Source organism: Aythya marila, assembly GCF_965140915.1.
Source record: "Aythya marila genome assembly, contig: HAP1_HAP1_SCAFFOLD_193, whole genome shotgun sequence".
In the NCBI taxonomy this organism is placed as follows: domain Eukaryota; kingdom Metazoa; phylum Chordata; class Aves; order Anseriformes; family Anatidae; genus Aythya; species Aythya marila.
Genome location: NW_028136875.1, coordinates 40,066 through 67,312, shown reverse-complemented (window position 1 = coordinate 67,312; position 27,247 = coordinate 40,066). Strand labels below are relative to the sequence as shown.

Below are 27,247 nucleotides of genomic sequence, written 5' to 3'. Positions count from 1 at the left end.
CTCCCTTTTTCCCCAGAAAAAAAACCCACCACCACCTCCCTCCTCGGGGAGCTCCGGGCCGGGGCCGTCCCCCCTTCATTTTATTTTTTATTTATTTATATATATATTTTTTTTCCTTTCCCCCCCCCCCCCCTCCCCTCTCTTCCAGCCTCCGGGCCCCGCTCGCCGCCTCCCTCCCCTTTGTGCCGCCGCCGCCGCCGCGATGAATTTTTAATTCTCGCCGGCAGCGGAGCGGGAGCGGGCGCGGGGCCGCGCGGAGCCGCCGGTGAGTGCGGGGCCGGGGCCGGGGCCGGGACCGGGGCCGGGGCCGGGGCGGGGGGCGGCGGGGCCCCGCCGCGGTGAATATGCAATGCCGTAATTAGCATAATTTATATATTTATGATAAAGAGAGCCCGGGTGAGTCCGGGCCGGGGGGGGATGCGGGGGGGGGAGCGGGGAAAACGGGGAGAGGCGGCGGAAAGAGGGGAGGGGGGGGGGCACCGGGGAAAGTGGGGGGCACCGAGGGGAAAAGGGGGGGAGTGGGGAGGGTGGGGGGGGAACGGGGGTCCCGGAGCGTTGGGTGCCCCCCCCCCCCCCCACACACACACACACAGCGGGGAAAATGGGATCGTAGCGGGGTTGGGGGGGGACACGGTGATAATTTGGGGGTGAGGGAGGTGGGGGTTGGGGGGGCAGGAGGAATAAAGCGGGGGGTGAAGGGTGCTGCGGGGGGGGGCGGTGTTGGGGTGCTGGAGGTGCAGGGCAAAGGGAGCCCCCCCCGGGTGGGAGGGGAAGGGCCCCCCCCCAGCTCGGGGTGAGGGATCCGGGGGGGTTCAGGTGCTCGGAAGGGATTTGGGAGCCCGGGGGCTCCGGGGGGGGGGGAGCAGAGCCCTGGGGAGGGGGGGACACGGGGGGGGGGAGGATGCTGCACCTCGGGGGAGGATGGAGAGTACAGCTGGGGGGGGCAAGGACATTCGGGGGGGGGGCATAGTGTGGGGCTGGGCACGGCGTGCGGCAAAGTGGGGGGGCCGCGTGTCCCTGCGGGGGGGGTCCCTGCCCCGGGGACAGCTCACCCCTTGGGGGGGGGACAGCTTGTGCTGCTGCTCTGAGCCCCCCGTTTGCTTTTTTTTTTTTTTTGGGGGGGGGGGGGCACTTTCCGTGGTGCCGCAGAGCCCCAGCTGGAGGTGCAGGGGATGGGGGGGCTGCCTCCCTCCTCGCCCCCCTCCCCATCCCGTGCCGCCGTCACGGGCTCCATCTTCACCCAGGAACCCCCTTTTAGCCCCCCCCATCCCAGGAACCCCCTTTTAGCCCCCCCCACCCCACTGAGGGGCAGAGCACTGCCCCCCCCATTACATTCCACAGGACCGTGGTGTTATTGTTTTTTGTGTGTGTGCGTGGGGGGGTCCTGTCCCCCCCCAGACCCACTGTGCCGTCCCTCCGAGACATCCTGGGCCCCCCCAGGGTGCCTCTGGTGCTGGCAGCCCCGGGCGCTCGATGCTGCGGTCGCTATTTTTGGGGGGAGCCAGATGGGAGCTCCGAATGCAGCGGCTCGAGGGACGGGAAATCTGCTCCTGGTTTTGCCACCCTCTGGCATGACCTTGGGAGGTGAACTTCATCCCTCTCCTCCCCGGCGTCGGCGGCGCAGCGGGAATAAAAATCCTTCTCCCGGCTCTCCGGGGAGACGAGCGGGTCCCTGGGAAGTCACCGCGCGGCTGCTGCCGGTGCCGGGGTCTGTGCCGGGGGAAGGGGGGATCCCCATCGTCCTCCGAGGTTTTATTTGGGATCAGGACGGGTTTCTGCCCCCCAAACCCCGTGGAGGTGGGAGGTGATGGGAGGTGAAGTAATGCAACCAAGGTCGTGCGAGCCGTCGGTGGCGGAGGTGGGCACAGGGCACGGGGCTGCCCCGCACCTTCCCGGGGGCGTTTTAGGGCAATAGTGGCCAGAAAGGGTAAAAGCACAACGCAGCCAGGAGAAAAATCTTCATTTTCAACGGCGCAAAGAGGATTTTGCAAATAATGGAGTTAAGCCCCCAAGCTGGCAGGAAGCCCTGGTCGACTGATTTGGGGTGTTTCCCCTGCGAGGTTGTGCTGGGGCTGGGGTCCCGCAGCGCGCGGTGCCAGCTCCGGGCACGTCGCTGCTGGCCGATGCAAAGCGCCCTGTCCCTTTGGTGCTCCGTCCCACGCAGGTGTCTGCACGCCAAAACGCAGCCCCGGGGTGAGGGGCTGCAGGCTGGGACGTGCCGGGGGCTCCGTTTCAGCCACGCAGACCCCTCCCCAAGCTCGCTCCTGCCCTGGTGCCTGTGGGCACGCAGCCAAGCTCGGCTCGGCCCCGCTCACTTCACTCAAAGTGGCTCTCACTGGCTCCAGGCAGCCCCTGCGTCTTTCTGCTCGCCTTGGCAGGGCTCCCCTTGGGCTCGTCGATGCCTTTTCCCGGACTCGTCTTCAAGATTTGGCCGGCCCAAGCCCTGGCATGGGTTTTTCCAGGAACGAGCTTGACTCAAGCCATGGATGAGTAACCAGGAGCACCGGGGAGCTGCTCCAAAGCCCTCCCAGCAGAAGAAACCTCTGTCCTGAAGCCTTCGCCGTCTTCCAGTTACGGCTGACGCCAGCTTTCCCTTAGAGCCCCAATCTCCAGGAATTTACAGCTGGCTGTAAAACCACGCTCCCTGCTGCAGCCAGCCAGGCAGGGCTTGGACCGGGGACCGAGGAGCTGCTCCTGTAACGGGACATCAGCATTTTGCAGTCCTGCGCCAGGAGCCGAGGTCCTCGTGCTGTGCCACGCTGGGGTCTGGGGCCTGATTTTGGGGTGAAATCAGCTCAGCAACCTGGGAACGCAAAGGGATGTGCCGGTGGCCTGAGCCCTGTGTGCCCAGGGGCTGTTTCACCACGACCGAGCGATGCCAGCAGGCCGTCCCGGAGTCCCTGTGGTGCCAAAAGGATGGGGCAGAAATCAGATTTGCATCCTGCCGCTGCTTAGTGGACAGGTTTTGATTCGGAGGCACGTGTTTTTAAGCACAGCCGAAGGAATTAGAGGCTCATCTCCTGGGGCTCTGGGTCCCGTAAGCCTCTTTGCCCCGCCAGGTTGCATTAAGGAGCCGCGTTCAGGTCCGGCAGCGAGATGCTGTGGGGCTGAGCCCAGGGCTGCTGGAGCTCACCGTGTCAGCTCAGCTGCAGGAATGCTCCCGGCAGCTCCGAGCAGCCTGGTTTTGTCAGAAATGGACGGGTTTGAGATCCACAAACCGCTTTGTGGCAGGGGGGGGCGCATCTCATCCCCTGCCTCAGTTTCCCCATCGGTAGCCGTGGCCGGGCCCACTGCCCGAGGTGCGCTGGGAGCCTCGGGACGGTGCCTCTGGGGTGCCAGCAGATGTTTGGGCTTCGAAGAGAAAACCCCAATGGCCGTGCTGGGAAAACCAGAGAGGTTTCAAGGGCTGGATTTCCCCTTTGCTAAGGCCGGTGGGCTCACAGCGCAACATCCACGATTAAACAGCGGGTCAGCCTCGCACTGACACGTCTTAGGGGCCATGAACTTCAAGAAAGGGTCAAGAAAGGGTAAAAAGGCGCGTTGGGTCCTGCACTGGCCACGTTGGGGTGCGAGTGTGAAAGGCCCAACTGGGGGAGGAATCGGTGTTACCGCGGTTTTAGGGCTCGCCCACCTGTGGCAGGGCCTTTCCCCCTGCCATGGAGCTTGGAAAGTCCCGAGCCTGGGGCAGGAATGGCCATCCAGAGGAATTAATCTGGGGTAATGACAGCGAGTAATTAGCGAGCTGTAACCGTGTCCAAAATGTCTTCTGTACGGACCGGCCCTAATTAACCTCTGAGGGTTCCTCACCTGTGGCAAGTTTGTTCAAACTTAGATTTCTGCCCACTTGGGATCCGAGTGGCTACGTTTCTGACTCATCAACGCTTGTAATTAACATGGCAATTATATTCACAGTGAGACTCAGAGCATCTTAAATTATCCTCTCCTTTTTTCCCCCCTCTTTTTTTTTTTTTTTTAAATATTATTATTATTTTGTGCATTTCATTTCCTTGTCGCCATCTGTTGCGAAATGGCTGTCTTCTTGCTGCGTGCACTTAACACCACCATCTGGACAAATTATTTGTCCCATTAATTGCGAAAAATGTGTGAAGAAGGAAAATGAAATGGTACTGCCGACCTGCAGAAGGGCTGCTGGAGGAGAAGCAGCCCGCTCCCAAACCCAAAGCGCACCGCCAAAGCGCGCCGAGCCTGACATGATGAAATGTCTGTTTAATCGTCTAGCGCACTAATTGGTCTCTTTGCACAGCACCGAGGAAAAAAAAAAAAAAATCTCTCTCCTCTTCTCTCTGCGTTATTTGAGTCTTCCCCCGCGGGGCAAGCCTGAGCGGATCGAAGCCCCTCGCGGCGATAGAGGCGGTGGCTGGCGCGGGCGCGATGCCCTCTGCAGCCTCTCGCTGCTCCGGCCGTGCTGGGAGAAACCCACGGGCTGGACAGGGCTCCCGGCCTCGCCTCCCCTCGTGGGGCTGGGGGCTTGGATGGGTGGAAACGAGCCCTGGTGCTTGCGGGGGGGGTCCCTGTGTCGCGACCCCCCGAGTCCCCGAGGGAGGTGAATTCGTGCCTTAGCTTTTAGCTACTGCGCGTGCTGGGGACGGTGCTGGGGACAGTTCGCTTCTTCGGCTCGGGGCTCCTTGTCCCGGGGCTCAGCCTCCCCTCCCCTCCAGCCCTGCTTTCTCTCTCCCCACAGCCGACTGCCTGAACCCGAGGACCAGCCCCGAGCCCCTCCAGGAGCCCGACTGCACCCCGAGCAAACCGTGAGTGAGCGCCGGCCTTCCCTTCCGTAAAGGCAGCCCCAGTGCTCCCCCCAGGGACACGGTGACATCCCAGGCAGGGAGGGGACGGGACGGGACCGAGACCCTTCCCCAGCTCCTGGGTGCCAGGGGACACAGAGGCGACATATCGCGATATGCAGCACCCAGACTGCAGCCGGAGGGGGGAATTCAGCAGCAGGCAGGGCAGAGCCCCCCGACCGGCGCCTGCCACCCGCTGCGAGTTTTCCTTCCCTCTCTCGCCCTGCACGGAGCAGGACCCTTCGCACCTCGGGTCCAAGAGTTTTCCTCCCCACCTGCCCCCAGGCAGCACGAGCATCCCCTGCTCCGGCTTCCTCGCCACTCGCCCAGCTCTGGCTGCCGGGGAGCTCATTAACTTTTAATTACGCCAGCTGCCTGCGTAAGCCGCTAGCTCGTCCCTCGCCCTGCTCTCCGTTGCACCGGAATAAATTGTTAATTAAACCGCGCGCTGGCATCCCAAGGTGTTTGTGTGCTCTGAAGCTCAGGCCAGGTTTAAAAATTCGCAGTGGGTACCGGGGAGCAGTCACGGGGTGTGGGGATGCCCCCCCCCCGAATCTGGCCATGGGGCTGAAGCTCTGCAGCCCCCCAGCCCTGGGCGAGGTTTTGGGATGAGCCCGGCAGGACCATGGCAGGGGCAGGAGGCTGCCGAGCCCCATCCTGGTGCTGTGCTGGGACCCCCGGCATCGTTTGGCTGCCGACGATAAATGATGGGCAGCGGTTGAAAAGCCTCAGGGAGCGAGATGCTCGGCCCCTGGTGAGTTTCAAATGAGAATTTGGCTCTTAATTCCATTTGGGCACCCTTGGAGTGGCGGGATCCAAGTGATGGTTAGGAACTGCAGATGCTGGCCCCAGCTCAGGACGCAGAGACAGGATCAGAGGGCAGAGGGAGCTGCAGGACCCAGTGTTTTGGGGCATTTTGGGCAGGTTGAGCTGGGGTCTGGCTGCTCCCACCAGGATAAACACGCCCCAGGCACCTGCGCAGCTCCACAAACAAGGACACCTTCACACATGCATCAAGTAATTTTGAATGTCATCCAGGCCGGCTGGTTAAATGTGTCCCAGAGACATTCCTAATAAAAAATTCATAAGCCTCTTATAAAGGCAATTATGCTCCTGTAAGGCGGCGAGGGGACACTACGTGACCAAACGGGATAATGAGGGGCGCTGGGGGAGGACGAGCCGCCTTCCAACAGGTGTGCCGAGCCCCTGCCATCGGGAGCGACTCGTCTCACCCCCCAAAAACATCAGCCAAAGCACCCCAACGCCCCAGGTCCCCTTGGGACGGAGCAGGTCGAGGCTTCTGCTGCTGATGTTCGGCACTGGGGGCTTGGGAGAGCCGGGGGTGTCACCGAGACCCCTGGGGACCCGCTCTGTGCCCAAGCAGCCACGGGTTCATGGCTGCTTTTTGAGGGTTTGGAAAGGGGGCTGCAGGAACCCTAACCCAAACCCTAACCCTAACCCTAATGACCCTAACCCTAACCCTAACCCTAACCCTAATGACCCTAACCCTAACCCTCATCTCCCCAAGCACGGTGGGAGAGGAGAGGGGAAGAGGCTTGGCCCCCGGAGCGAGTTTTCGTTGCTCGCTGTGCGTTTTGACCCTCACCAAACAAACTGGGCTAGCCCCACGGCCCCAGCCCCTCCTGGGGGGGGGACACCGACTCTTCCACAGCCTCCTGCTGGAAACGGGGTGCTCAGAAGGGCCCCCCAGGCTCACGCATCCCCTTGGAGCAGGGCAGGGGGGTGTCAGCAAGCCCTGCACCTCCCCGAGCCCCAGCCAGGGCTGGTAAAGGGCTGGTAAAACAGGAGGCTGGACGGGCAGGGCGGCACGGGGAGCCTCCAGGAGCGTTCAGCTCCCAGCGCGTGGCCCCGCGGTGCCCGGTGGCTCGGGGACAAACTGCGGTGTCCCTCACTTGCAGCATGAGGAAGGTGTGAGCCGGCTCCCCCTGCCCTCTCCCGCCTCCCCGGGGACACCATGGACCCCGAAGCCGTGCAGACCCAGGAGGCCCCGCTGACGGTCAACGAGCAGGTAGGGGCACCCCGCGTCCTGGGGCACGCAGGGTGAGGTGGGGGGGGGGCAGCGGGTGCAGGAAAACTGCTCCACGCCTCGGCTCCCCGCAGCCCTGGGAGCTGCTCTCGGTTGCTTTTGCATCCAGAGGAGCAAAACTGCAGCTGCAGGAGCAAAATTCCAGCCACAGGAGCAAAACTGCTCTGGGCTCCCCATGTCCCCGTGCAGGAGGTGGTGTACCGGGGGCTCGCCCAGCCCCAGCCGTTCACTCCGGCGTTGTTCTGCCTCTGTGCAGGGAGTTTTGCCGTTTTGCTGGTTTTTAGCAGCAAATACCAGCTCTGCTGGGGCTGCCACGGCCGTTGCCAGCCGTGTTTTACCGCTGCAGACATCACCCTCCAATGCACACGGGGCTGGGGTTAATTACAGGGGAGCCCCAAAGCTGCTAATTAACTCAGACAGCAAAATGCTGGCCCAGACCCCTCAGTGCTGGGGCAGCGTCCACCCCCATACACCCCTTCTCGAGGGGCTGGGGGGGCTCTGCACGCTCTGTTTTGGGGGTCCCATGGGACGGGGGGAGCCCAGCAGCCGGGGGCCAGCCCCCGGAGCTGACGGGTGTTTGGGGACGCCTCTGCAGGTCATTGTCATGTCCAGCCACGAGACGATCCGCGTGCTGGAGGTCGGCGTGGACGCCCCGCCGCCGGCCGAGGAGGACAGGAAACCTTCGGAGATGCCACCCGGGGAGGGCGCACGGGGCTCCCCGCCAGGGAGCGGCGACCCGGGCAGAGAGGAGGTGCCGCCCAGCACCGAGACCTCGTGCAGCACGGAGGCGGCCGGTGAGATGTTCTCCTGCCCCGCTCCTGCCAGCCCTGCAGGCAGACTGGGCTCCGGGGTGCTCAGTGGGACGAGCAGCCCCCATCCCTCGCTCCGGAGCATCCCCGTGCCGAGCTCCGTTAGGGTTCAGCAAAATAATTCCTCCTCCGGCAGCTGGGAGGGGGAAGGATCCTGCACCCAGAGCCATGCTTAGACCTTGTCTTAGAACCACGGCGATTTTGCTACAAAAAAAAAATAATAAAAAAGCTTTTTTTATTATTACAAAAAAACCTTCATGGACCTGTAGCTATTTCTGGGCAGCGACCCAAATCTGAGAAATGCCTGGCTCGTAGATGAGAAAAGTATTTATTTGGTAAAAGTTTTTTTTGTTTTTTTTTCTGACGAAGGAGAAGACAGGAAAAGGGTGTCTTTCTTTTTACAAAAATAGAAGAGGATTATGTGGATTTTGTACCCAAGGGCTGCCGTTATTAGAAGTTGCGCAGAATAAATACAGGAGGTTGCTCAAAAAATAAACAGGTCTTTCAAAAGTAATAAATAAGGATTAGGAACGAGGTTTCCTCTTACCTGGATGTTAACGATAGCTTAGAAATCTTACCATCTCCTGTGCATTTGGGTTGGAAAATGCAAATGCAAATTAACTAAAACAGCTTTAGCAGAAGAATGCAAGGTTTCACCCGCGCAGCGAATTGCCTCCATTTTCTGGAAACTGTTTTTGTGTAGTTACAAAACTTCCACCGCCCCAGGGTGCCCCCGTCGGGTGCTGGCACCGCCGCAGCCGCTGCTGATTTGGGCTGGGGGGGGGGAACAGGCGCAGCGTGCACCCCCCCCGAGATCTCCTAACCCCTTCCTTCCCCCTCCTTGGGTCCCTGCCCCATAATAAGCCCCAAACTCCCTTCCCCTGCATCCCATAACCAAGGCAACGACCCCCCCAAATCCCATGGGGGGGCTGCTGCTGCGGTGCTGCCCCAGCACCATCCCCGGGGGGGGGGACAGGGACAGCCCTGGGAGGGACGCTCATACCCGGGGAGGCGTTGTGGCTGTGATTTGGGTCCCCCCCTTACCCCAGCGCCTCTCAAACCCTCTCCTCTGCCCCCCCCAAGGCAAAACCAAGCCGGCAGCCGGAGCATCCCCCAGCAGCGGCCCCCCCAGCGGCACCTTCGGCCACGCCGCCAGCCAGCAGCCGCAGCCCTTGGCCCCGCTGGCCGCCCCGCAGGTAACTACCCCAGGGGGGGCATGGGACGGGGCTGGGGCACTGGGGGGGGCTGGAGGGGCAGGGGGAGCGCGGCAGCTTGCAGGGGAGCCCGGGGGGGGGGGCAGGAACCCGGGGATGGGACTTGGGGGGGGGACACCCGTTGGTGGTGGGCACCCGGGGCAGCGACGGCGGCTGCTGGCACGGGGCGCAGGAGCTGCCTCCCGGACCACGCCGCCCGAGGTGCTGCCAGAGCCACGGCCGTGGTGGTGGTGGTGGTGGTCGGGGGGGGGGGATATGGGGGGCATCTCCCCCCCTCGGGGGGGTCGTGGGGGGGGGCTCCGCGGAGCTGGGAACCCAGCTGCTGAGATGGGAGGGACCCCGGGCCAGCTGCGCGCCCCCTTTGCAAAGACTGTGCTCGCTCTTGCCTCGCTGATGCTGTCTGCAGTGGCGTTGATTTTTGTTCTTTTTTAAATCTTGTTTGCTTTTGCAGGTCTTGACTCAGGAAAACTTAGCAACAGTTGTGACAGGAGTAATGGTTCCAGCAGGGACAGTTACTCAACCTCTTCTTATCCCCATCAGTATTGCAGGTCAAGTGGCAGGTCAGCAGGGGCTGGCTGTGTGGACATTTCCTACAGCAACGGTCGCTGCCCTTCCCGGACTGACGGCTGCTTCTCCTACAGGGGGAATTTTCAAACCACCTATAGCCAATCTGCAAGGTAACCGGTGCTCTTCTGCTTTGCAGCATCCTTAATTGCACGCCTGGTCCTCCCCGGCTTGTTGCCGAACCGAGGCCGTCCTCTCCAGGAGGGGTCTGAAACGGTGTTTAATCGCGGGCGCTGGAAGAAGCAGGGTTTGTGGCGACCCCCCCGAGGCCGAAAGGTGCTGGGAGCGTCGGAGAGGGGCGGCGAGAGGGAGGGAGGAAGGAGACGGCGCGAGGGAGGAAGGCAGCGGTGAGGGGGAGGAAGGCAGCGGTTGGGGGGGGGGGAGATGAGGCTACAGGGACAGTGCTGGGGGTCTGGGGTCCGGGGCAGGTTTGGGGCTGTGGCCGTGTCACGCCGCTGCAGCGGGTGCAGGTCCACAGGGGGCTGTGACCCTCCCCAAGGGGCAGCGCCGCGGGGGCTCTGCGGTGCCCGGGCAGGATCTGTGCCCTTCTGCAGCAGGGAATCGCCTCCTCCGAGCTCCCCGCGGAGCCGGGGGCAGAAAGCCTTGTCCGGATCCATCCCCAGCTGGGACGGGGACCCAGCTCTGTGTGGGTTCGGGCAGCCCTTCGGGGGCAGGACGCATCCTGCAGCTCAGCCCAGCCGGGTGCACGGCTGCCGGGAGCTCCTTTGGGACGTGCGAGGAGCACACGGGCGATGCGGTTCCCTTTGGGAGGGGGGCAGACCGGGGACCCAGCGAGCCTCGGGTCCCATCCTGGAGCCTCCCAGCCGTCCCCGCCATCCCCTGCTCCCCCCGGCTCACGCTCTCTCCGTCTCTTTGCAGTCGCCGCCGTCCTCAACACGGTGATACCGGCCCCGGTGCAGCCTGCCCAGCCGCTGCCGGCTGCGGTGCAGCCCCGGCCCCCCCTGCAGCCGCAGAGCGTGTTCCCCCCGGCGCCCGCCGTGCCCAGCCAGCCCCCCATCCTGCCGCAGCCCGCTGCAGCGCCCACGCCGCCCGTGGCGAAGCCGCTTGAGCCGCAGACCCAGCTCGCAGCAGTGCAGCCCGCGGGATTTGCCTTTAACCCCGGCATAGTAAGGAGCCGGGCAGCCCCAGGCCCGCGCCCGCTCCCCTTTCCCGGCACCAGATCCCGGCCTCGGTTTCCCCATCCCCGTTGGATGCTCATCCCCCTCCGGCGGCCTCACGGGCAGCCCGCCAAGTGGCTTAGGGAAAAAAACCCTCGGATAAAGGACTGGGAGCGACCGCTTCCCATCACGGGGGCCACCCTGCCACGGGGGGGGACGCAGTGACCCCGGGATGAGCGGTGGCCCGATGAGGGGGGGACGAGCAGCCCCGAGCCCCCGTCCCTAACCCCTGCCTTTCGGTTCTCCACAGATCAGCGCCGCCTCCCTGGGGGGGCAAACGCAGCTCCTCAGCTCCCTGGCGGCCGCCCCCGTGATCGCCAACACCATCTCCAGCGTGCCGGGCATCACGGGGCAGATCCTCACCAACGCCCAGGGCCAGGTACCGCCGGGGATGGGGAGGGGGCGTCCCTAGAGTACCCCCCACCCTTACAGCAGCTCTGGGAAGGGCGCTGGAAGGACGTGCCCCCCCGCAGCCCCCGCTCTCCTCCCTCGCGCAGGTGATCGGGACCCTGCCGTGGGTGGTGAACCCCCCCGGCATCGCTGCCGCCAGCCCGGTGCCGGCCCCGAGCCTGCAGGAGCAGGCGGTGACGCCCCAGCTGCTGCTCAATGCCCAGGGCCAGGTGATCGCCACGCTGGCCAGCGGCACCATCCAAGCGGCCACCATCAAGAAAAGCGGCCCCCCCGAGCCCCCCACCAAGAGCGAGGTGAGCTGGGGCCGACCGCGAGCATCCTCGGGACGTGGCCTGGCCCTGTCGGGATGATTTCCCAGCTGGGATGGGGACGCTCGGTGTCCCCAAACCACCCCGTGGTGCCTCGCCTCCCCCCTGCACGTGGTGGGCTGCTGGGACCCAGTACGGAACTGGGTGGCTCTGTACTGGGTGGCTGGGTGGCTCTGTCCTTCCCCGAGCCCCTTTCACCCCACCCCGATCCAAAGCAGCGCGGTGGCCGCTCATTTAACCTCATGGATTGAGCCTGTGGCTGGCCGGCCACTGGGACATGGTGCTGGATCGGGGACATGGTGCCGGACTGGGGACACAGATTGGGGTGCCAGCCCCGCTGCTGACCCTCGCTGCCCACCCAGGTGCAGCCCATCCAGCCGGCCCCAGCTCTCCCGCAGCCGGCCGTGGTCATCGCCAACCCTGCGCCGGCAGCCAAGGCGGCCTCGGCGCCCGTCCCCATCACCTGCTCCGAGACGCCCACCGTCAGCCAGCTGGTGGCCAGTGAGTCCCTCGAGGGGGGGGGTACTGGGATTTGGGCTTCCCTACTGGGGGAGAGGAGCCCCCGGGGGGGTCACCGCCGGCCGCCTTTGACGCCGTCCCTCCGCTCGCAGAGCCCCAGGCCCCCAACAGCGGCGTGGAGGAGGACGGCATCAACCTGGAGGAGATCCGGGAGTTCGCCAAGAACTTCAAGATCCGGCGCCTGTCCCTTGGCCTGACGCAGACCCAGGTGGGACAGGCCCTGACGGCCACCGAGGGCCCTGCCTACAGCCAGTCGGCCATCTGCAGGTACCAGCGCGGGGCTGGGGGTGTCGCGGGGTGGAGGCAGCGATCCTGCTGCTGGACGAGGAGGAGGAGGGAGGTCGGGACGAGGCAGCATCCCTGCCCCCAAAACGCCTCCCGGTGTGTCCCCGCAGGTTCGAGAAGCTCGACATCACCCCCAAGAGCGCCCAGAAGCTGAAGCCGGTGCTGGAGAAGTGGCTGAGCGAGGCCGAGCTGCGCAACCAGGAGGGGCAGCAGAACCTGATGGAGTTCGTGGGGGGCGAGCCCTCCAAGAAGCGCAAGCGCCGGACGTCCTTCACGCCGCAGGCCATCGAGGCGCTCAACGCCCACTTCGAGAAGAACGCGCTGCCCACCGGCCAGGAGATCACCGAGATCGCCAAGGAGCTCAACTACGACCGCGAAGTCGTCCGCGTGTGGTTCTGCAACCGCCGACAGACGCTCAAAAACACCAGCAAACTCAACGTCTTTCAGATCCCCTAAGGAAAGGGGGCCGAGGGGGGGGCCCCCCAAGCCCGGGCACCCTCCCCGAGCCCGGACGCCCTCCCCGAGCCCCCCTATCCCCCCTCCCCGCCCCCAGCCTCCTGCCATCAGCACTTTGTGACCGACTTTCCCCGGCCCCCGCCCCCTCTGCCCGGCTCCGGCAGGGGGCTCGGGGCCCCCCCAGACCCCGCGCCTTGGTGTCCGTGCCCCCCTCCCGCCCCACGCGTGGCCCAACCGTGTTCGCCTCCCGTGTGCCTCGTGGCCCCGTTACGTGCGTGGTGCCGGACCCCCGCCTGCACTCACCGTGTCCCTGGGTGAGGGGGGGGCCGCCCTCCCCGCCTTTCCGTGTCAGGTCTCCCCCCCCCTCCAGGAGTGACTTTTCAGTTTTTTTGGGCCATTTTCTTCCTTCTCCACGCCTTCTCTGTGTTTCCGAGGTAGCGTTGAGGCCCGGTAGCGGTGAGCCCCGGTTGAGTTTCACCCCCTTTTTATTTCATCGCCCCCCCCCCCCCGGTTCCCAGCCCTCTCCCCCTCGGAGCAAACAGAGCCGCGGGAACCCGAAAACGAAGGCGTCGAGACCCCGAGGAGCTGCTGGACCTCCAGAAGGGTGGCCCCGTGCCCGTGCCCCCCCCGGCCCCGTGGGGACATTGCACTACGGGGGGGGACCGCATGGGGTTAGCGAGCCGGGAGGAGGATTTGGGGGTCCCGCAGTGGGGGGAGCGCCCCCCTCTGAGCCCCCCCCTCCGAGCCTGGGGATGGACGGACAGACGGGGACAGACGGACAGATGGATGGGGAGCACGGTGGGGGGGGGGGAGCAGGCCCCGCCGGGGCCACGGCAGCCTGATGCACTTGATGTAGTGGTGTGAAATAAACAGTATTTTTCTTTTTTCTTTTCCTTTTCCCTTTTTTTCGGAGGGGTGCGGGGGGGGGGGCTCTCCCTTGCCCTGGGTGCACTCCCAGTGCCGGGCTGCTCCCCCCCCCCCCCGTGCCACCGGGGCCTGGTTTTTGGTGGAGGGGGCTCGGAGCAGCCCCGAGGCCGGAGCGGGGCCGTTTCCATCGGGTTCCCCCCCCCGGGCTGAGGCTGCGCAACTCAGCGCACGAATGAGCCGGGCCCGGGCCTCGAACCCGCGGCCCCAGCGGCGCCGCTCCCCGCCGGGGGGACCCCGAGCGCCCCGCGCCGCGCCGCTCTCGCCCCGCCCCCCTCCCCGCAACGACCAATCGCAACCCACCGCCGGCGGCACCCTCTGCGCGTCACCGGGCCGCGCGGGGCTCCTATTGGCTGACGGCGGCCAAGGGGGCGGGGCCGGCTCCCCGCTGGGGACTGGAGCGGGGGGTCCGCGGCGCCGCCGCCTCCATTTTGAGGGGGCCGCGGCCCGGGGCCCTCGGCGGGGCCGCAGCGGGGCCGGGGGGGTCCCGGGGTTGGGGGGGAGCAGCCCCGCGGAGGGAGGAGCCTGTGGGGGCTTGGGGGGGGGGCCCGGAGGTTGCAGCCCCTCGGGGGGGGCTCGGCGAGGCTGGGGGTGCAGCTCCTGGGGAGGGGGCTGCGGGACGGGGGGGACCAGGGGGGTCCCAGAGGGGTCCCAGGGGGGTCCCGAGGGGGGTCGAGGCCAGTGGGGGGGGTCCGAGGGGCCCGGGGCTGGGGGAGCCCAAGGGGAGGGGGCTGCGGGGTTAGGGGGGGTTACAGATAGGTGGGGGGGGGGCGCTGAGACCCTGAATTGGGTCTGGGGGCGCCCCAAAGCGGCCCGGGGGGGGGCTCGGAGCCCCTGAGGAGGGAGCGGAGAGCCCCCGGCCGGCCCCTGCCGCCTGCCCCTTACCCTAAGAGGGGCGAGGAAGCGGGGCAGCCCCCCCACAGCTCGCCCCCTTACCCGGGGGGGGGTCCACACCCGACCCCGGGGCCTGCCCCCCATTTGGGGGGGGGGGGTCAGGATCATGGCCTGGGCGCTGAAGCTGCCGCTGGCGGACGAGGTGATCGAGTCCGGCCTGGTGCAGGACTTCGATGCCAGCCTCTCGGGCATCGGCCAGGAGCTGGGCGCCGGGGCCTACAGCATGAGGTAGGAGGGCTGGGGGCTTGGGGGGGGGGGTCGCCCCCGTGCCCCCCCAGGCTCCTGGCACACCCCAAGGCAGCGCCCGCCACCCCCCAGGGTGGTTTTGTGCCATTTTGTGCCTGGTTTGGGGGGGATCCACGCGCCCTGGTGCTGTGCCAGCCCGTGGGGGTGGTGGGGGCGTGTGTGGGGGGGGGCTGCAGCCGCACCGGGACCCCCGGGAGCCACGGTTGGGTGCCCAGGGTTTGGGACTGGAAGGGCTGAGCTCGGGGTAGGGCAGGGGGCGGTCGGTGGAGGTGTTTTGGGGGGCCGTGGTGCTGCCAGGTGGGGGTTGAGCAGCCCCGTTCCCTGGCTTTGTGTTCCTGCCATAACCGCCCCGGGAGCTTTATTTTGCCACCGATAATCCCCTCCGAGGGGACCAGCTCTGCCCTGGCTCTGAGCAGAGCCGGGAGCCGAGGAGAGCACCGGGACCCCCGGGGGTCCTGGTGCCGGGGCAGCGAGCAGCAGCAGGACCCCCGGTATCCAGACCGAACTGCTCCAGCACGTGGCACGGGCTCCGGAGGTGGCTTCGTGCCCACTTGGCAGCTCTGCCTGGCTGCCCCCGGCTCCGTTCGTGCTCAGCGATGCTGGGAGCTGCAGGGACCTCAGGTTTGGGGCCAGGTAGGATTTTGGGGGGAGCTGGCGCGGAGGTGAAGCTGCGGGAAGCTGCTCCGGTTTCCCCTGCAGCCCAGAGGTGCAGCCAGGAAGAATTCACGTAAACCTTGGGCCGTGCCCCCCGCAAGAGGTTTTCTGGGACGAGCTGACGCAAGGCTTGAGTTTTTTGGGAGTGATGCAGCTGGAAATGTTGGGATTAAAAACAAGGCACTGGGAGAGGGGGAGCCAGGAGAGAGGAAAGGTGGTGGGGAAAAGGAACTGCTGGCTCGGCCAGGGGCAGCAGAGCAGCAGCTCCCCTCTCCCTTCCAGAGATGGGGAGAGGCAGCGCCCTCCCCGAGTGGTCCCGGACCCCTCCTGGACCCCAAAATCGTTTGGTTTTGTTTAATCGAGGCCCCCCAGGCAGCTTGCTGGCCAAATTGCAGACAGGCAGGAGCTGAGGGGAGCGCACCCGTCCCCTCTCCATCACGGCGGCCGTTTGGGATCGGTTCCTCCGCTCGGGAGCAGCGCGAAGCCGCCTGAAACCCGACTCTTTTTTTTTTTTTTTTTTTTTTTTTTTCTTTCCCCGAGACTTTTGTTGACCTCAGCTGCCCGTAAATCGAGCGCGTACCCCCGGAGGTGAGCGTGCTGACCTTTGTGGCCTGACCTCTGGCATTTTCCTCCCGTCTCTCGCGGCGCCGCGCTGCGGGACGGGGAGGGGGGAACGTTTTCAACAGGCCCCCCAGTTTCGGGGCCCGGCCGGGGCTCTCCCCATGGAGGAGGCACGCTGCTCCCTCGGGGCCGAGCGCTGGTAGGTGGCTGCCCGGTGCTGCCGGCGTGTGCAGGAGCCTGGGGATTTGGGGGGAGAAGCGGCGTTTTGGGGGCGATAACGGGGCGCCGAGCGGGCGCTTCCAGCTGCAGGGCTTGGCTGCGGCTCCTCTGCTCCTTCTGTTGCAGGAGCTCCTCTCCCACACCGTGAGGGAAGCGTGGAAGCGGAGGCTTTCCCCAAAAGCACGTGGGGTTGGCAGGGAGCTGATGCTGTGGTGCAGGGAGCTGTCCAGAAGCCTCTCCCGGAGAAGGAGCAGGGCTTCACCCGGTGGCAGAGCTCGGCGCTTCGGTGCCACCCCAAAAACGGGCTCGGGGGGCTCTGCCCCACGCCGCCTCTCCCCGTGTGGCTCCCGTTCCTGTGCCCCCAAAGCCATCGCCTTGCAGGGAGGTCGGGGGGGAGGACAGGAGTTCCTCAGCGTGGTGCTGGAGGCCTCCTGCCTTCCGTGCTCTGCCCGAGGAGCTGGGCTCGCTTCTGGCGTAGCTTTGAAGCAAGAAAGGTGTGGTAGGGGGACAGCTTGAAAAAGCTGCAGCAAGAGCAGGTGTCAAGGCCTCAGGGCCTCTCCCCAGATCTCCTTGGTCTGCTTTAATGCTCCTGTGCAGCCCTGCAGGGCTGTCACAGCTGGTGGTGGTGGTGTTCCTTGGTTTTGGTTTAATTAAGAAGCTCAAAGCTCTTCCTCGCAGGAGGAACTTGACGCCTGTCCCTGGAGCCAGGGCCGAAATGAATGTCCGTCACCTCTCTTTTCAGTGACGTCCTTGCCCTGCCCATCTTCAAACAGGAAGAATCGAGTTTGCCTCCGGAGAACGAGAACAAAATTCTGCCCTTCCAGTACGTGCTGTGCGCGGCCACGTCCCCTGCGGTGAAGCTCCACGACGAAACGCTCACCTACCTCAACCAAGGTGGGGGAACCCCGGGGGCTTGGTTTAAACCCGCCACGATTTAACCCTAAAGCTCTGCCTCTGGCTGTTTCCCCAAACCCCACGCTGCTGCTGTTTAAAACCACCGGCTCCTTCACCTTGCTGCTGCCCTCGGCTTGCGGTGGCGGCACGAGTGGCCCGTGGGGTTTCAGATGAGAGAAATCTGCCCGGTGTGAAGTGCAGCTGGAGAACCGCGTGCAGCCAAGCTCTCCGAGCTGCCCCGTGCTGCCAGAGCTGGGCAGCAGTGTGCTGGGCTGCCCTGCAGTGGGCACACCTCGCGGTTTTCAGCTGCAGGTTCTGGGTAGGATCAGGAGGTCAGGGCTGGTGACTGTGACCAGATGAGGCTGAGTGGTGGATTTCTGCCCCGTGCTGGGGCTGTGCATGGTTGGTGAGGGTTTGCCAGGACATCCTCCAGCAGAAAGGGAGAGGATTGCCTGTTGCTGGAGAGGGTGTGGGGCGGTGAGACGGCTCGTGCTCCTGGGACCCCGCGCTGAAACGTGGCAAGGAGCTGGGGTGGCGTGGTGCGGCAGCAGAAGGTGTCAAAACGCGAGGGAGGGGGGCAGCAAAGGCTCACAACATGGTGAACAACAAGGAGCCTTCGTCTTCCTTCCCTCAGGGCAGTCGTATGAAATCCGGATGCTGGACAACAGGAAAATTGGGGAGCTGCCAGAGATCAATGGGAAACTGGTGAAGGTAAGCGGAGAGCCTCGGTGCTCGGGACCGGCTGGGGCTGTCGGGAGCAGCACGCGAGGTCTTGTCCTGGAGGGGTCCTGCTGGGCTTTGTTTTGTTGCCCTGGCTTCTTCGTGAGGCTTCAGGTCCCTCCAGTTCCCTCTCTGCTCCTTTTCTTGTGCTGGGAAATGCCTTGAGGACGGGGGGTTTGCTGGGAGAGCCGCAGGGCTGACGGTTTGTCCCCTCCAGAGCATTTTCCGGGTGGTGTTTCACGACCGGCGCCTGCAGTACACGGAGCACCAGCAGCTGGAGGGCTGGCGGTGGAACAGACCCGGGGACAGGATCCTGGACATCGGTGAGTGCCCGGGGCAGCACCTCGGGGTCTGCCTCCGAGCCCCCAGAGCTCTGCCGCGTTCTGCAGGCGGAGATGTGCAGTCGGTCCCGGATTCCCCGTGACCCCTCTGCTTCTCCTCCTAACAAAACCTGGCTCTCTGCCTGTGCTCCCGCAGATATCCCCATGTCTGTGGGCATCATTGATCCCAGGGCGAATCCAACGCAGCTCAACACGGTGGAGTTCTTGTGGGATCCTTCCAAGAGGACCTCGGTGTTTATCCAGGTGAGGGAAGGGACGGGGGAACTGCCACTTGCAGGGGTTTAGGAAAAAAAAAAAAGAAAATTATCCCAGGGGGGAAAAACAGAGATGGTTTTTGACTCAGAGCTCTGAAATAGCAGCCAGATGCTGCAGTGGCAGAGGGTGCAAACTGAAACACGCCTCGCCTCTGCCACAAGCAGTGCAAGAGGGCAGAAGGTCGTGGGTTGGCAGCGGGCAAGCTCGGCTGGCCACCTGCGAGTTGTTCCATTCGTGTGGTGGTTTAGGCCCTGCTGGTGCGGGTGATGTGCTCTCCATCCTGCTTCGATGCTTTTGCAAATCTCCCCGGCTGCCTGGGACACCTCCTGGCAATATCCCAGCCCCGCTGCCCAGAACGAACAGGCTGCGGCGCGCAGAGGCTGGTGCAGCCGAGCTCTCTGCCCCGCCGAGCCGGGGGCTGCTCCTGACAGCCAGGAGCTTGCAAAACTCGCTGGAAGAGCTGGCAGAATGCGGCTCCACCTCTGCTGCTGCGGCCCCTTAACTCCTGAACGCCCCCGGTGCTCTGCGAGCTCTGCCTCGGGCCCTTCACGCGGCGCTGACAGCAGGGCGCCTTGCCTTCCCCCAGGTTCACTGCATCAGCACGGAGTTCACCATGCGGAAGCACGGCGGGGAGAAGGGGGTGCCCTTTCGGGTGCAGATCGACACCTTCAAGGAGAACGAGAACGGGGAGTACACGGAGCACCTGCACTCGGCCAGCTGCCAGATCAAGGTCTTCAAGGTACCTCTGCCCTGCTGTGGTCCTGCCCCAGCAGGACGTGGCCGAGCTTGCAGGCGGTGAAAACCCTCGGTCCTTCTGGTGGCTCCTCCTTTCCTGGCCTGGTGGAGCCTGGGCGCAGTTGTGGCTCCAAAATCAGGAAGCCAAGAACGACACAGCGGGGAGTAAACGGGTTGTGGTGCTTCTCTCCCAAAGTTCCCACATTCAGCCTCGAGTCTTACCCTCCTGGGAGGTCCTGCGGGAGTTTTGAAGTCCCTCTGACCTCCTCACCCCATTATTACCGGTTCCCATTGTGGCTGCTGCCGGTCTGTGTGCGTGCAGCCCCTCCAGGCCTTCCGAATCCTCTGCGGGGCACCCAAACCCACATCTGGCCGTGGCAGCACGTGCCAGCGAGGTGACTGCAGCACCGCCCAGGCATCGTGCCTCAGGGCAGCCGTGCCCACGCTGTCTGGGTCGCTGACATTGTCTGGAGGAGCCTGCCCTGTCCCTGCCCTCCCCCCGACGCCACGCAGCCTCTTTGGCCGTGCTCCACTCTGCCCTGGTCCCCCCCCAAGGGTGCTTGGCTCTCTGCAGGTCGGCTGCCTAGCTGGGAGCCTGCAGCACTCGGCAGTTTTATCGTGAGGTTGCTGTAGGATGTCGGGCAGCGTGCCCTGCTGCTGGTGACTTGGCTTCTTTCCCCTTCTCTCTCTCCTGCTCTGCTTGCGTTATAAAATTTCGAAGGCGGGGAGGGTGATTTGCTAGGGCTTGTTGGAGCTCTGGCTCGTGTCTGGATGGAAGTAGCCCTGCGAGGGTGGCTGCGGAGCTGGGAGCTGAGAGGCTGAGGGTGGTCTCAGCGGCGCCTGTGGCTGTGCTGGGAGCAAAATGATAAATTTTAGCCGCTGCCCGTTGCCGTTCTGGGTTTGAAACGGTCCCTCTGGAACGCTGCTGTACCCGTCCCACCGGCCACTTCCCAACGCTGCCCCGTGCCGGGCTGCTGGAGCGCAGGGACCTCGACCTCTGCGGTGTTCACCTGCCCGAGCCCTTGGCAGAGGCTCCTGGTATTGCCCCGACCCCCGGGGCTGTGGTTGTTGGGGCTCGGGGTGGTGCCTGTGGGCCCGTCCCTGCAGGGTGCCCTCTGTTAGGTGATGCTCTTGGGGCTCCTGCCCCGTTCTTCCCTTTCTGCCCTCAAATCGGGAGCGTATCTGCTACGTGGCAGTGGCCTCGGTCCCCTTAGTGCCAGCCTGGGCTTTGTCTCAGGCTGGGAGAAGTTTCTTCCAAAAAACGTTTTGCCTCCTTGTTCAGGTGTTCTGGGCCCTTTCTGGAGCTGTGGGCAGCTCAGGGTGTTGGGGCCATCGCGTTAACAGGCGAGGTCTGCTCCAGAAGCGCTGCTGTCACCCCGTTAATGCCCTGGGGAGGTGGCCCCAGCCCTCTGCCTTCCCCCTCCATAAAACAACAGGAGGGAGAGCAGGAGGCCGAGCCCCCTCCTCACTCCGATATCTCCTCCCCAGCCCAAGGGAGCTGATCGGAAGCAGAAGACCGACCGGGAGAAGATGGAGAAGCGAACGCCCCACGAGAAGGAGAAGTACCAGCCCTCCTACGAGACCACCATCCTCACCGAGGTGGGGCGCGTCCTCCTGCGGGGGGGGGGGACGTTGTTTGAGCAAAGCCTGAACTGCCCTGGCCACGAGGGGCTGGCTGCTCTGCTCTGAGGTGTTTGCCTCAGTTGTTTGTGGCTGCAAGATAAACATTGGAGGCACAGGAGGTAATTTTTAGCAGGCCTGAAAAAGGGCTCTTGTGCCTCGAAATAAGTGGTTTTTCCCCAGATAATACGAGGTGTTATCTGCCTGCAAGCTCTGTTTTGCCCGGCTGGCAATCAGCCACACAGGTCACGAGTGAGCAGAAAACCTCCCTCAAAACCTCCCCCGTTCCCTCCCTTTGCTTGGGAGGTGTCGGTCTCAAACCCTGCACTCCTCAGTGCCCTGGGGAGGGAGCCCTCGTCCCACCCTGGGCGATTGGAGCTCCGTGGAGGTGCTGGGGCTGGCGGTGCTGCTCCTGTCAGCCCAGAGACTCGGATTGCTTAGAGTCTGATCTCCCTGCACTTGAATTTGGGGGCTTTGGGCTTTTTGAGATTAAGGACTGCTTGGTCTGAGGCTCCTTTAGGAGCGGGGCTCCTTTTAATCCCCGACTTTGTTCTTTAATTCTCTTTCGTCGCCAGCCAGCAAACGGCCGTAAACCTGCGCTGAGCGGAGCGGCCGCGTGGCCTTGTCCAAAGCCACCTGTGACCCTTCTGGCTTTTCCTTTCCAGTGCTCTCCCTGGCCAGAGATAACGTACGTCAATAACGCGCCGTCCCCTGGCTTCAACAGCTCCCACAGCAGCTTTTCCATCGGAGAAGGGTGAGTGTGGAGGGGAGGCCGCCTGCCCGCTCCGGGCTCGCCGGAGAGGTCGATGCACCCCAGCTGGCAGCAAAAGGAAGAAACTCCCGGTGCCAGGGCTCAAGGAGGCGGAAGCAGCCCGCACAGAGGCAGTGTCAGGGTGGAAAAAAGGAACGAAAGCCCTCGGAGCTGAGTGCTGTGCCCTTCCCTTGCTCCCAGAGAGCTCGGCTCTTGCACCAGAAGCGTGCGCGCGCTCCATCGGCAGCTCCCTGCGTTCGGCTTCCAGCCTGCTTCATTTTGCCTTCCCCCATTGCGTTACTGCTCCGAACCCGAGCCATTTGAGCTTGTGAAGTGTCCCAGCTGAGCCGCTTGTGCTTGCAGAGTGTTTTGCTGCAGCAGTGGTGGTGCTGCTGCCGCTGTGGGGCTGCCTGCAGGCAGCGGTGCCCCCGTGCTTCCGCGGGGTCGGAGCGGCACCGACACCAACCGGGCGCTGTGCTTTGCAGGGCGGTGTTGTTGCCTGCGGGCATCCCGTGCCAGGAGGGGAAGGGCAGTGCTAACCACGTGTTGTGCTCTGTCTGGCTCTTTCCCCCATCTAGAAACGGCTCCCCAAACCACCAGCCCGAGCCGCCCCCTCCGATCGCAGATGTAAGTCACACTTCAGAGCTTGTGCTTGTGGTAAGGATGGGACACGGGCTGCAAAAGGGGCTTTGCTGTGATCGAGTGGTGGTGGGCTCGTGGGTGGCTGTGCTGCAGTTTGCCGGGGATTAGACTGCTGTAGTTTAACGTCTTTGGGGAGTTACAACTTCATTTTTATTCCTATTTGTAAAGAAAAGGTGATAGTGATAAATGTCCAGTACGGCACAGCAGAGCTGGGAGCAGGCTGCTCGGAGCTCGCTGCGATCTTTGCTGATCTGTTTATCTTTGCTGATGCTCTCCCTGTTGCTTCTTTCCTCCCCCTCTGTCCCTCTGAAGCCTTTTAAACCAAACCCCATCCAGGCTGCAGCCCTTATTGTAACTGCACGGTGAGCCCAGCCCAGTCTGCTCTCGATGTGCAGTTACAGACACTGAACCAGCTGGCCTGTGCTTGTTCCTCGGTGGAAACGTCCGTGCCACCTCTGAGGCTGTGACCCTTCTTTTCCTGCCTTGCAGAACCTCTTGCCCACGAGCACCCCGCAGGAGGCCCAGCAGTGGCTGCACCGGAATCGCTTCTCCACCTTTTCTCGGCTTTTCCGAAACTTCTCAGGTAGGTTCCAGCGGCCCCTCCGTGTCCGTGCCGAGTCTCTCTGCTTCCTCCTGCTCCCCAGGCCACCTTCCTGCCCCCGTGCAAATTCGGCTGTTTGAAAATCTCCTGTCTTTGTAACGCAATAAAGCTTGGCTACCTGAAAGCTGTCGGCTTCGTTTCTCACCTCGCTCTCAACTGACAACGCCGTGGGGATGGTGGAGGCTTCTCTTCCAAAAGCTCACAGCTTGTGGTCTTAAAACAAGCTGGGAAATGCTGATCTGGGGCGCTGTGTGTAAAGGACTGCTCGTATTTATCTTCCTCTCATTCCCTGGCGATGCGGTCTCCACTATCCAGGGTCACCGAGGCACTGGGTAGCAGGCTGTGAGAGGGAAAAGGCTGATAATGCCGGTCGTGGGGTCATACCAAAGCACATTCTTGCAAAACCAGCCTGCAAAAACGTGCAAATGTCCTTCTGGGGGAAGCGGGGGGAGGTTGTCAGCAGAGGGCTGAAGGCTTTGGGGTAGGGTGAGCTCTGCAGGGGGAGCTGGCACAACCCTGAGGTCCAGGGCCCCCACCCCAGGAGCTCTGGGCTGCTTTTGTGACTCTCCTCTTGCTGTCAAACTGCAGGTGCAGATTTACTGAAGCTGACCAGAGAAGACGTTATCCAGATCTGTGGCCCTGCGGATGGCATCAGGCTCTTCAATGCCTTGAAAGGACGGTGGGTTTGCTCTAAAAGCTGATCGTGCGTGGCAGGGAAGCGTGTTGGGATTTAGCCCATTTGCTTGGGACTTGCTATGACAGAGGGCAGAGTTTTGCTGACCTTTGTGAACCCCTCTCAGTGTAATTGGCCAGCTTGGCCAGCAGGGTCACTGCTCCAGGGACAATTTGGGGGGTGAAAATCCGTGTGGGCGAGGAGCATTGGAAATGATTTTCCCCTCGGAGGGAGAGGGGGAGAGGTTTGGTCAGTTGGAGGGGGTCCAGCCCCAGCCCCGGAGGCGCTGCCTGTGCCGTGCTCCTTTCCTCTGCCTCTGATGGTTGTTGAGTGGAGTAAACCTTCCTGTAAAGGGAACACTGCCTTATACCTGTCTCTGGGACCCTTTTTGGAACCCGCAGTGCCCCTTCCACGTTGCTTCGAGGTGAATTCCTTAATCTGCTCGGTTGTTTCTGAGGACAGTGGGGAGAGAAGGCTGCTGGCTGAGTGCCTGGGGCAATCCTGCGGGCGCTGCGCTCACTCGCTGCTCTGTCCGTAGGATGGTGCGGCCCCGGCTGACCATCTACGTGTGCCAGGAGTCCCAGCAGCTCAGGGACCTCCAGCAGAAGCACGAGGACGGGGACACCGTCACCAGCACCTTCTTTGGTAAGGGCTCTGTGGCGGGCACACACGCCTGGGTGGTGGCGAGGAGGAGGAAGCAGCAGCAGGGCTCGGCAGGCAGAAACGCAGCAGCAGTGGGGCTGTTCCCCAGGGCTGCTCCCCAGGCTGCTGTCCCTGGGGTTTTGAGCTCCCCTCGAGCATCCCCAGACAAACAGCCGGGGCTGTCGATACCTTACCAGAACACGCTGAGTCTGCGTAGCAGCTCGAAGAGGGTTTGTGGCTTTGGCTGTCAGCTCCCGTGCCTCGTTTTGGCTGCTTTCTCATCTCCCTGCAAGGAGGCAGAGAGTTCCCTTGCAAGCTGATGCAGGCTGTGTGTGACCCAGGGCGCTGTGCACGCTCTGTGTTGATCGGGGTGGCCCAGGATTGCAGGGAGCACTTCTCTTACTTGCCCCAGTCCTACCCAGCTGAGTTTTTTTTTCCCTTGCTGACCAAACGGGTGGCTGCAGACTGCGACTGTTGGCATGCTGCCTGCTCTGAGCCGGCAAATGATAGCTCCTGCGAGAACCCAGCCTTGCCCAGACAACAATGAGTGACCTACATTCGCGGAGCAGCCAGGCGCCGGTTTATCCACCTCTGGGATTGGAGCAGCAAGCACAAAAGCCAGCGGCGGGGCCTCTCCTCTCCCTGCTCCTGTCTGGGTCCTCTCACATCCCCCCAGGACCCGCTGCAGGAGTGGGAGACCGAGGGGGCTCAGGGGTGGCTTTTCTACCCTGCTACAAACCCTACCAGGAGTGGTGCAAAGTGCTGCTCAGCTGGTGGCAATCAAAAGAGAAGCTTTTAGGGGTGAGGACTGCGTGAATGCAGATCGAGCATTGACGGTGGCCAGGTTTTATATAGCAGGGGGCACGCTGCAGCCCCGCAGCCAAAGCAGCCACCAGAGAGCAGCTGCAGTCGCGTGACGATTTAGCAGCTTGGGCTCGGAAAGCTGATGGAGCAGGTAGCCCACTGCTGAGAAGGTGCACGGCCCTTCCAGGGGGCTGGGGTGTTGCTGCTCGCGGTGCTGCTCTGCACGCCAGCACCCCGGGTGAGCTGCTGGTCTCTGCAGGCGGGGTGCAGACGCTGAGGCTGCTCCCTGCCCTCTCCTCGCAGTGTACCACGCCATTTACCTGGAGGAGCTGACGGCGGTGGAGCTGACGGAGAAGCTGGCCCAGCTGTTCAGCATCTCCTCGCAGCAGATCAGCCAGATCTACAAGCAGGGTCCGACGGGGATACACGTGCTGATCAGCGACGAGGTAGCAGCCTCACGGTGCTCCTTATTCCCTACCTCTTGCCTCAGCTGGTTTGTGGCTGATGCTGCCCGAGCAGGTCTTTGGGAAGGGCCCTGCTCCGCTGCCTCTGCCCCTCCTGCGTGCTCGGCTGTGCTCTGGCTTTGTTGTGAGAGCAGGGTGGGGAGCTGCTGTGGGAGGACTTTGGTTCACTTGGCTTGTTGGTTCGGATCTTCAGCTCTGGAGAGCTGGATGAAGGAATAAATATTTATGGCTGGTGCATCTCCTGCCTCCCAGAGCACTGAGCTCCTGAGCAAGCAGCTTCCAGCCCTTTCTGTGAAACTCGCCGTGTTTAAATACAGCCTCAGACTCAGCTGCTTTTCATGGCTTCTTTCAGATGATTCAGAACTTCCAAGACGAATCCTGTTTTGTTCTGGACACCATGAAAGGTGTGTAAGTGCCCGGGCTTTGTGTGCTTCCGGGGGAGTTCTAGTGTCGGATTCACAGAATCCAGTGGATCCCTTTGCTCTTACGAGTGTCTCATGAGCTTTTTCCTTCTTTCGCAGCTGAAACCAATGATAGCTACCACATCATCTTAAAATAGAAGAGGACGGGATAAGAGACATCTGTGATCCTTCTGTCACGCATGAAGACCCCTCACTTCCAGCACAAGGACACGAGCAGAGATCTGGATGCTCCTGGGCACCCTCTCAGCCCCCGAGCTGTTGGTTTCTGGGCTGCCTTTCTGGCAGGGGAGCGCCTTGCTCTTACAGCCTGCGAGCTGCCGGTGATGGAAACGTGCTGCTTGCTCGCTGGAGCTGCGAGCCTGAGGTCACCAGGCTGCACTCTCCTGGAGCTCTCGGTAGAAATTTGTCATCAGGACCTAAGATTGTGAGGGCTTTTCTCTGGCAAGCGTGCTCTGCTTTTCTGAGAGGCACCAGCTCCTGTGGCGCTCACAGACAGGCAGGAAAACATGAATTGAAGTGGTCCAGCACACCCAGCTGGCCCTCCGGCACGTGCTGAGCTGAGCAGGTCTCACACACGCTGTGTGCTGTGCTGGCAGAGCGGTAGGCTAGGGCTGGGAGGGATTTCCTTAAAGATTTTGTTAAGCTTTCATTTCATATTACAACGCATCTGTTAGACAGAGGTGGTGGCTTCTTTTTTCTCCTCTCCACCCACCCTGGAAATGTGTGGCCGTGGTGCCATCCTTCCCTCGCAGGTGTGAGGCTGTCACGAACTTTCTCTACAGATTTAATGCACGTGGACGTGTAAAGCTGGAGCAAAACGTGGAGTGAAGCAAAGCTGGATAAAGAAATCACTAACGAGCTCGGTCTGTGGGATTCCTTTCTGCATGTCTTAGGGGTTTCAAGGGAAAGGGAGAAAGACTTGAATACCTTTTATTGAACATTGGGGTGATCTCTGTGTGCTGCCCTGTTTTCTGCCCCTGCGCTTCCCCTGCCCGGCCTCTGCGGCTGACCCAGTGTTGGTGGAGTCCTGCATGCACAGAGGAGGAGTTAAATGAGTTCAGGGGATCTGATGGAGACGAAAGTGCCTGTGTGGAGCTTCCCAGGACAGCAGCTGCGCCTCTGGAGTGAAGGGTCTGCTGTGTGCTGCGATGATGGATCCTGTTCCCCATCTGCGAGATGCCCTGGGTGACACCTGCCTGCCTCCTAACCCTGTGGGACTGCAACACCAGAGCGTGGTTTTGGCCAAAAAAAAGTATCTTGGAGGGAAAAATACAGCACAAAGCAGACCTCTTGCTTTAAATCGGGCTTCAGCAGCACCCAGAACAAGGCGGATCCTGGAACAGGCTGGGGGGAGAAGGGAGGCAGCGGTGTGCACGACAATCCCGGCACCTCCCTGCTGCTGAAGTCTGTAAGCTTCTGTGTTCATAAGCCATAACCGAGTCTGTTCCCAACCTGCTCGCCTGGCTCCCGGGAGCCGTCTTCTCCTCGGAAATGGGAACCAAACCCCGGGGCTGGGGGGGCGAGAAGCGAGGGGCCCCGGCACCCCAAGCACCCAGGGCAGGACCTGGGGCCTCAGCTCTGCAAACCCC

The 27,247-nt window shown here is 62.9% G+C and overlaps 2 protein-coding genes across 5 annotated transcripts; both read left to right on the top strand.

The window, feature by feature from the left end:
- The first annotated feature begins 162 nt into the window (after nucleotides 1-162).
- Nucleotides 163-13,514, top strand: POU6F1 (POU class 6 homeobox 1). Of its 3 annotated transcripts, XM_082785744.1 has the most exons (12): nucleotides 163-265; nucleotides 4,703-4,769; nucleotides 6,725-6,834; nucleotides 7,448-7,646; nucleotides 8,745-8,857; nucleotides 9,327-9,552; nucleotides 10,319-10,566; nucleotides 10,868-10,996; nucleotides 11,115-11,321; nucleotides 11,699-11,837; nucleotides 11,948-12,122; nucleotides 12,251-12,721. In XM_082785744.1, exons 3-12 carry the CDS (start codon nucleotides 6,781-6,783, stop codon nucleotides 12,594-12,596), a joined length of 1,836 nt encoding a protein of 611 aa, XP_082641870.1. In that variant the 5' UTR covers nucleotides 163-265; nucleotides 4,703-4,769; nucleotides 6,725-6,780; the 3' UTR covers nucleotides 12,597-12,721. The 3 variants fall into 3 exon arrangements, with proteins under 3 accessions (XP_082641870.1, XP_082641868.1, XP_082641869.1); XM_082785742.1 differs by lacking the exon at nucleotides 10,319-10,566 and having other exon boundaries at nucleotides 12,251-13,514; XM_082785743.1 differs by lacking the exons at nucleotides 163-265; nucleotides 4,703-4,769; nucleotides 10,319-10,566 and having other exon boundaries at nucleotides 7,465-7,646; nucleotides 12,251-13,514.
- An 858-nt stretch (nucleotides 13,515-14,372) lies between these two features.
- Nucleotides 14,373-26,516, top strand: TFCP2 (transcription factor CP2). Of its 2 annotated transcripts, none has more exons than XM_082785741.1 (15): nucleotides 14,373-14,642; nucleotides 16,837-16,988; nucleotides 17,623-17,699; nucleotides 17,926-18,031; nucleotides 18,186-18,292; nucleotides 18,891-19,043; nucleotides 20,528-20,638; nucleotides 21,325-21,413; nucleotides 21,989-22,037; nucleotides 22,542-22,635; nucleotides 23,242-23,332; nucleotides 23,865-23,971; nucleotides 25,076-25,218; nucleotides 25,589-25,640; nucleotides 25,758-26,516. In XM_082785741.1, the coding sequence occupies exons 1-15, from the start codon at nucleotides 14,521-14,523 to the stop codon at nucleotides 25,793-25,795; spliced, it is 1,491 nt and encodes a 496-aa protein (XP_082641867.1). In that variant the 5' UTR covers nucleotides 14,373-14,520; the 3' UTR covers nucleotides 25,796-26,516. The 2 variants fall into 2 exon arrangements, with proteins under 2 accessions (XP_082641867.1, XP_082641866.1); XM_082785740.1 differs by having other exon boundaries at nucleotides 21,989-22,067.
- The last annotated feature ends 731 nt before the right edge of the window (nucleotides 26,517-27,247 follow it).

Bases quoted from the DNA above. Each gene is read 5' to 3' on its own strand.
- TFCP2 (XM_082785740.1), top strand. From the start codon at position 14,521: ATGGCCTGGGCGCTGAAGCTGCCGCTGGCGGACGAGGTGATCGAGTCC. The intron at 20,639-21,324 runs GTGGGGCGCGTC...TTTCCTTTCCAG, and splicing joins AGACCACCATCCTCACCGAG to TGCTCTCCCTGGCCAGAGAT. The intron at 22,068-22,541 runs GTAAGGATGGGA...CCTGCCTTGCAG, and splicing joins CTTCAGAGCTTGTGCTTGTG to AACCTCTTGCCCACGAGCAC.
- POU6F1 (XM_082785742.1), top strand. From the start codon at position 6,781: ATGGACCCCGAAGCCGTGCAGACCCAGGAGGCCCCGCTGACGGTCAAC. The intron at 8,858-9,326 runs GTAACTACCCCA...TTGCTTTTGCAG, and splicing joins CCCCGCTGGCCGCCCCGCAG to GTCTTGACTCAGGAAAACTT. The intron at 10,997-11,114 runs GTACCGCCGGGG...TCCCTCGCGCAG, and splicing joins TCACCAACGCCCAGGGCCAG to GTGATCGGGACCCTGCCGTG.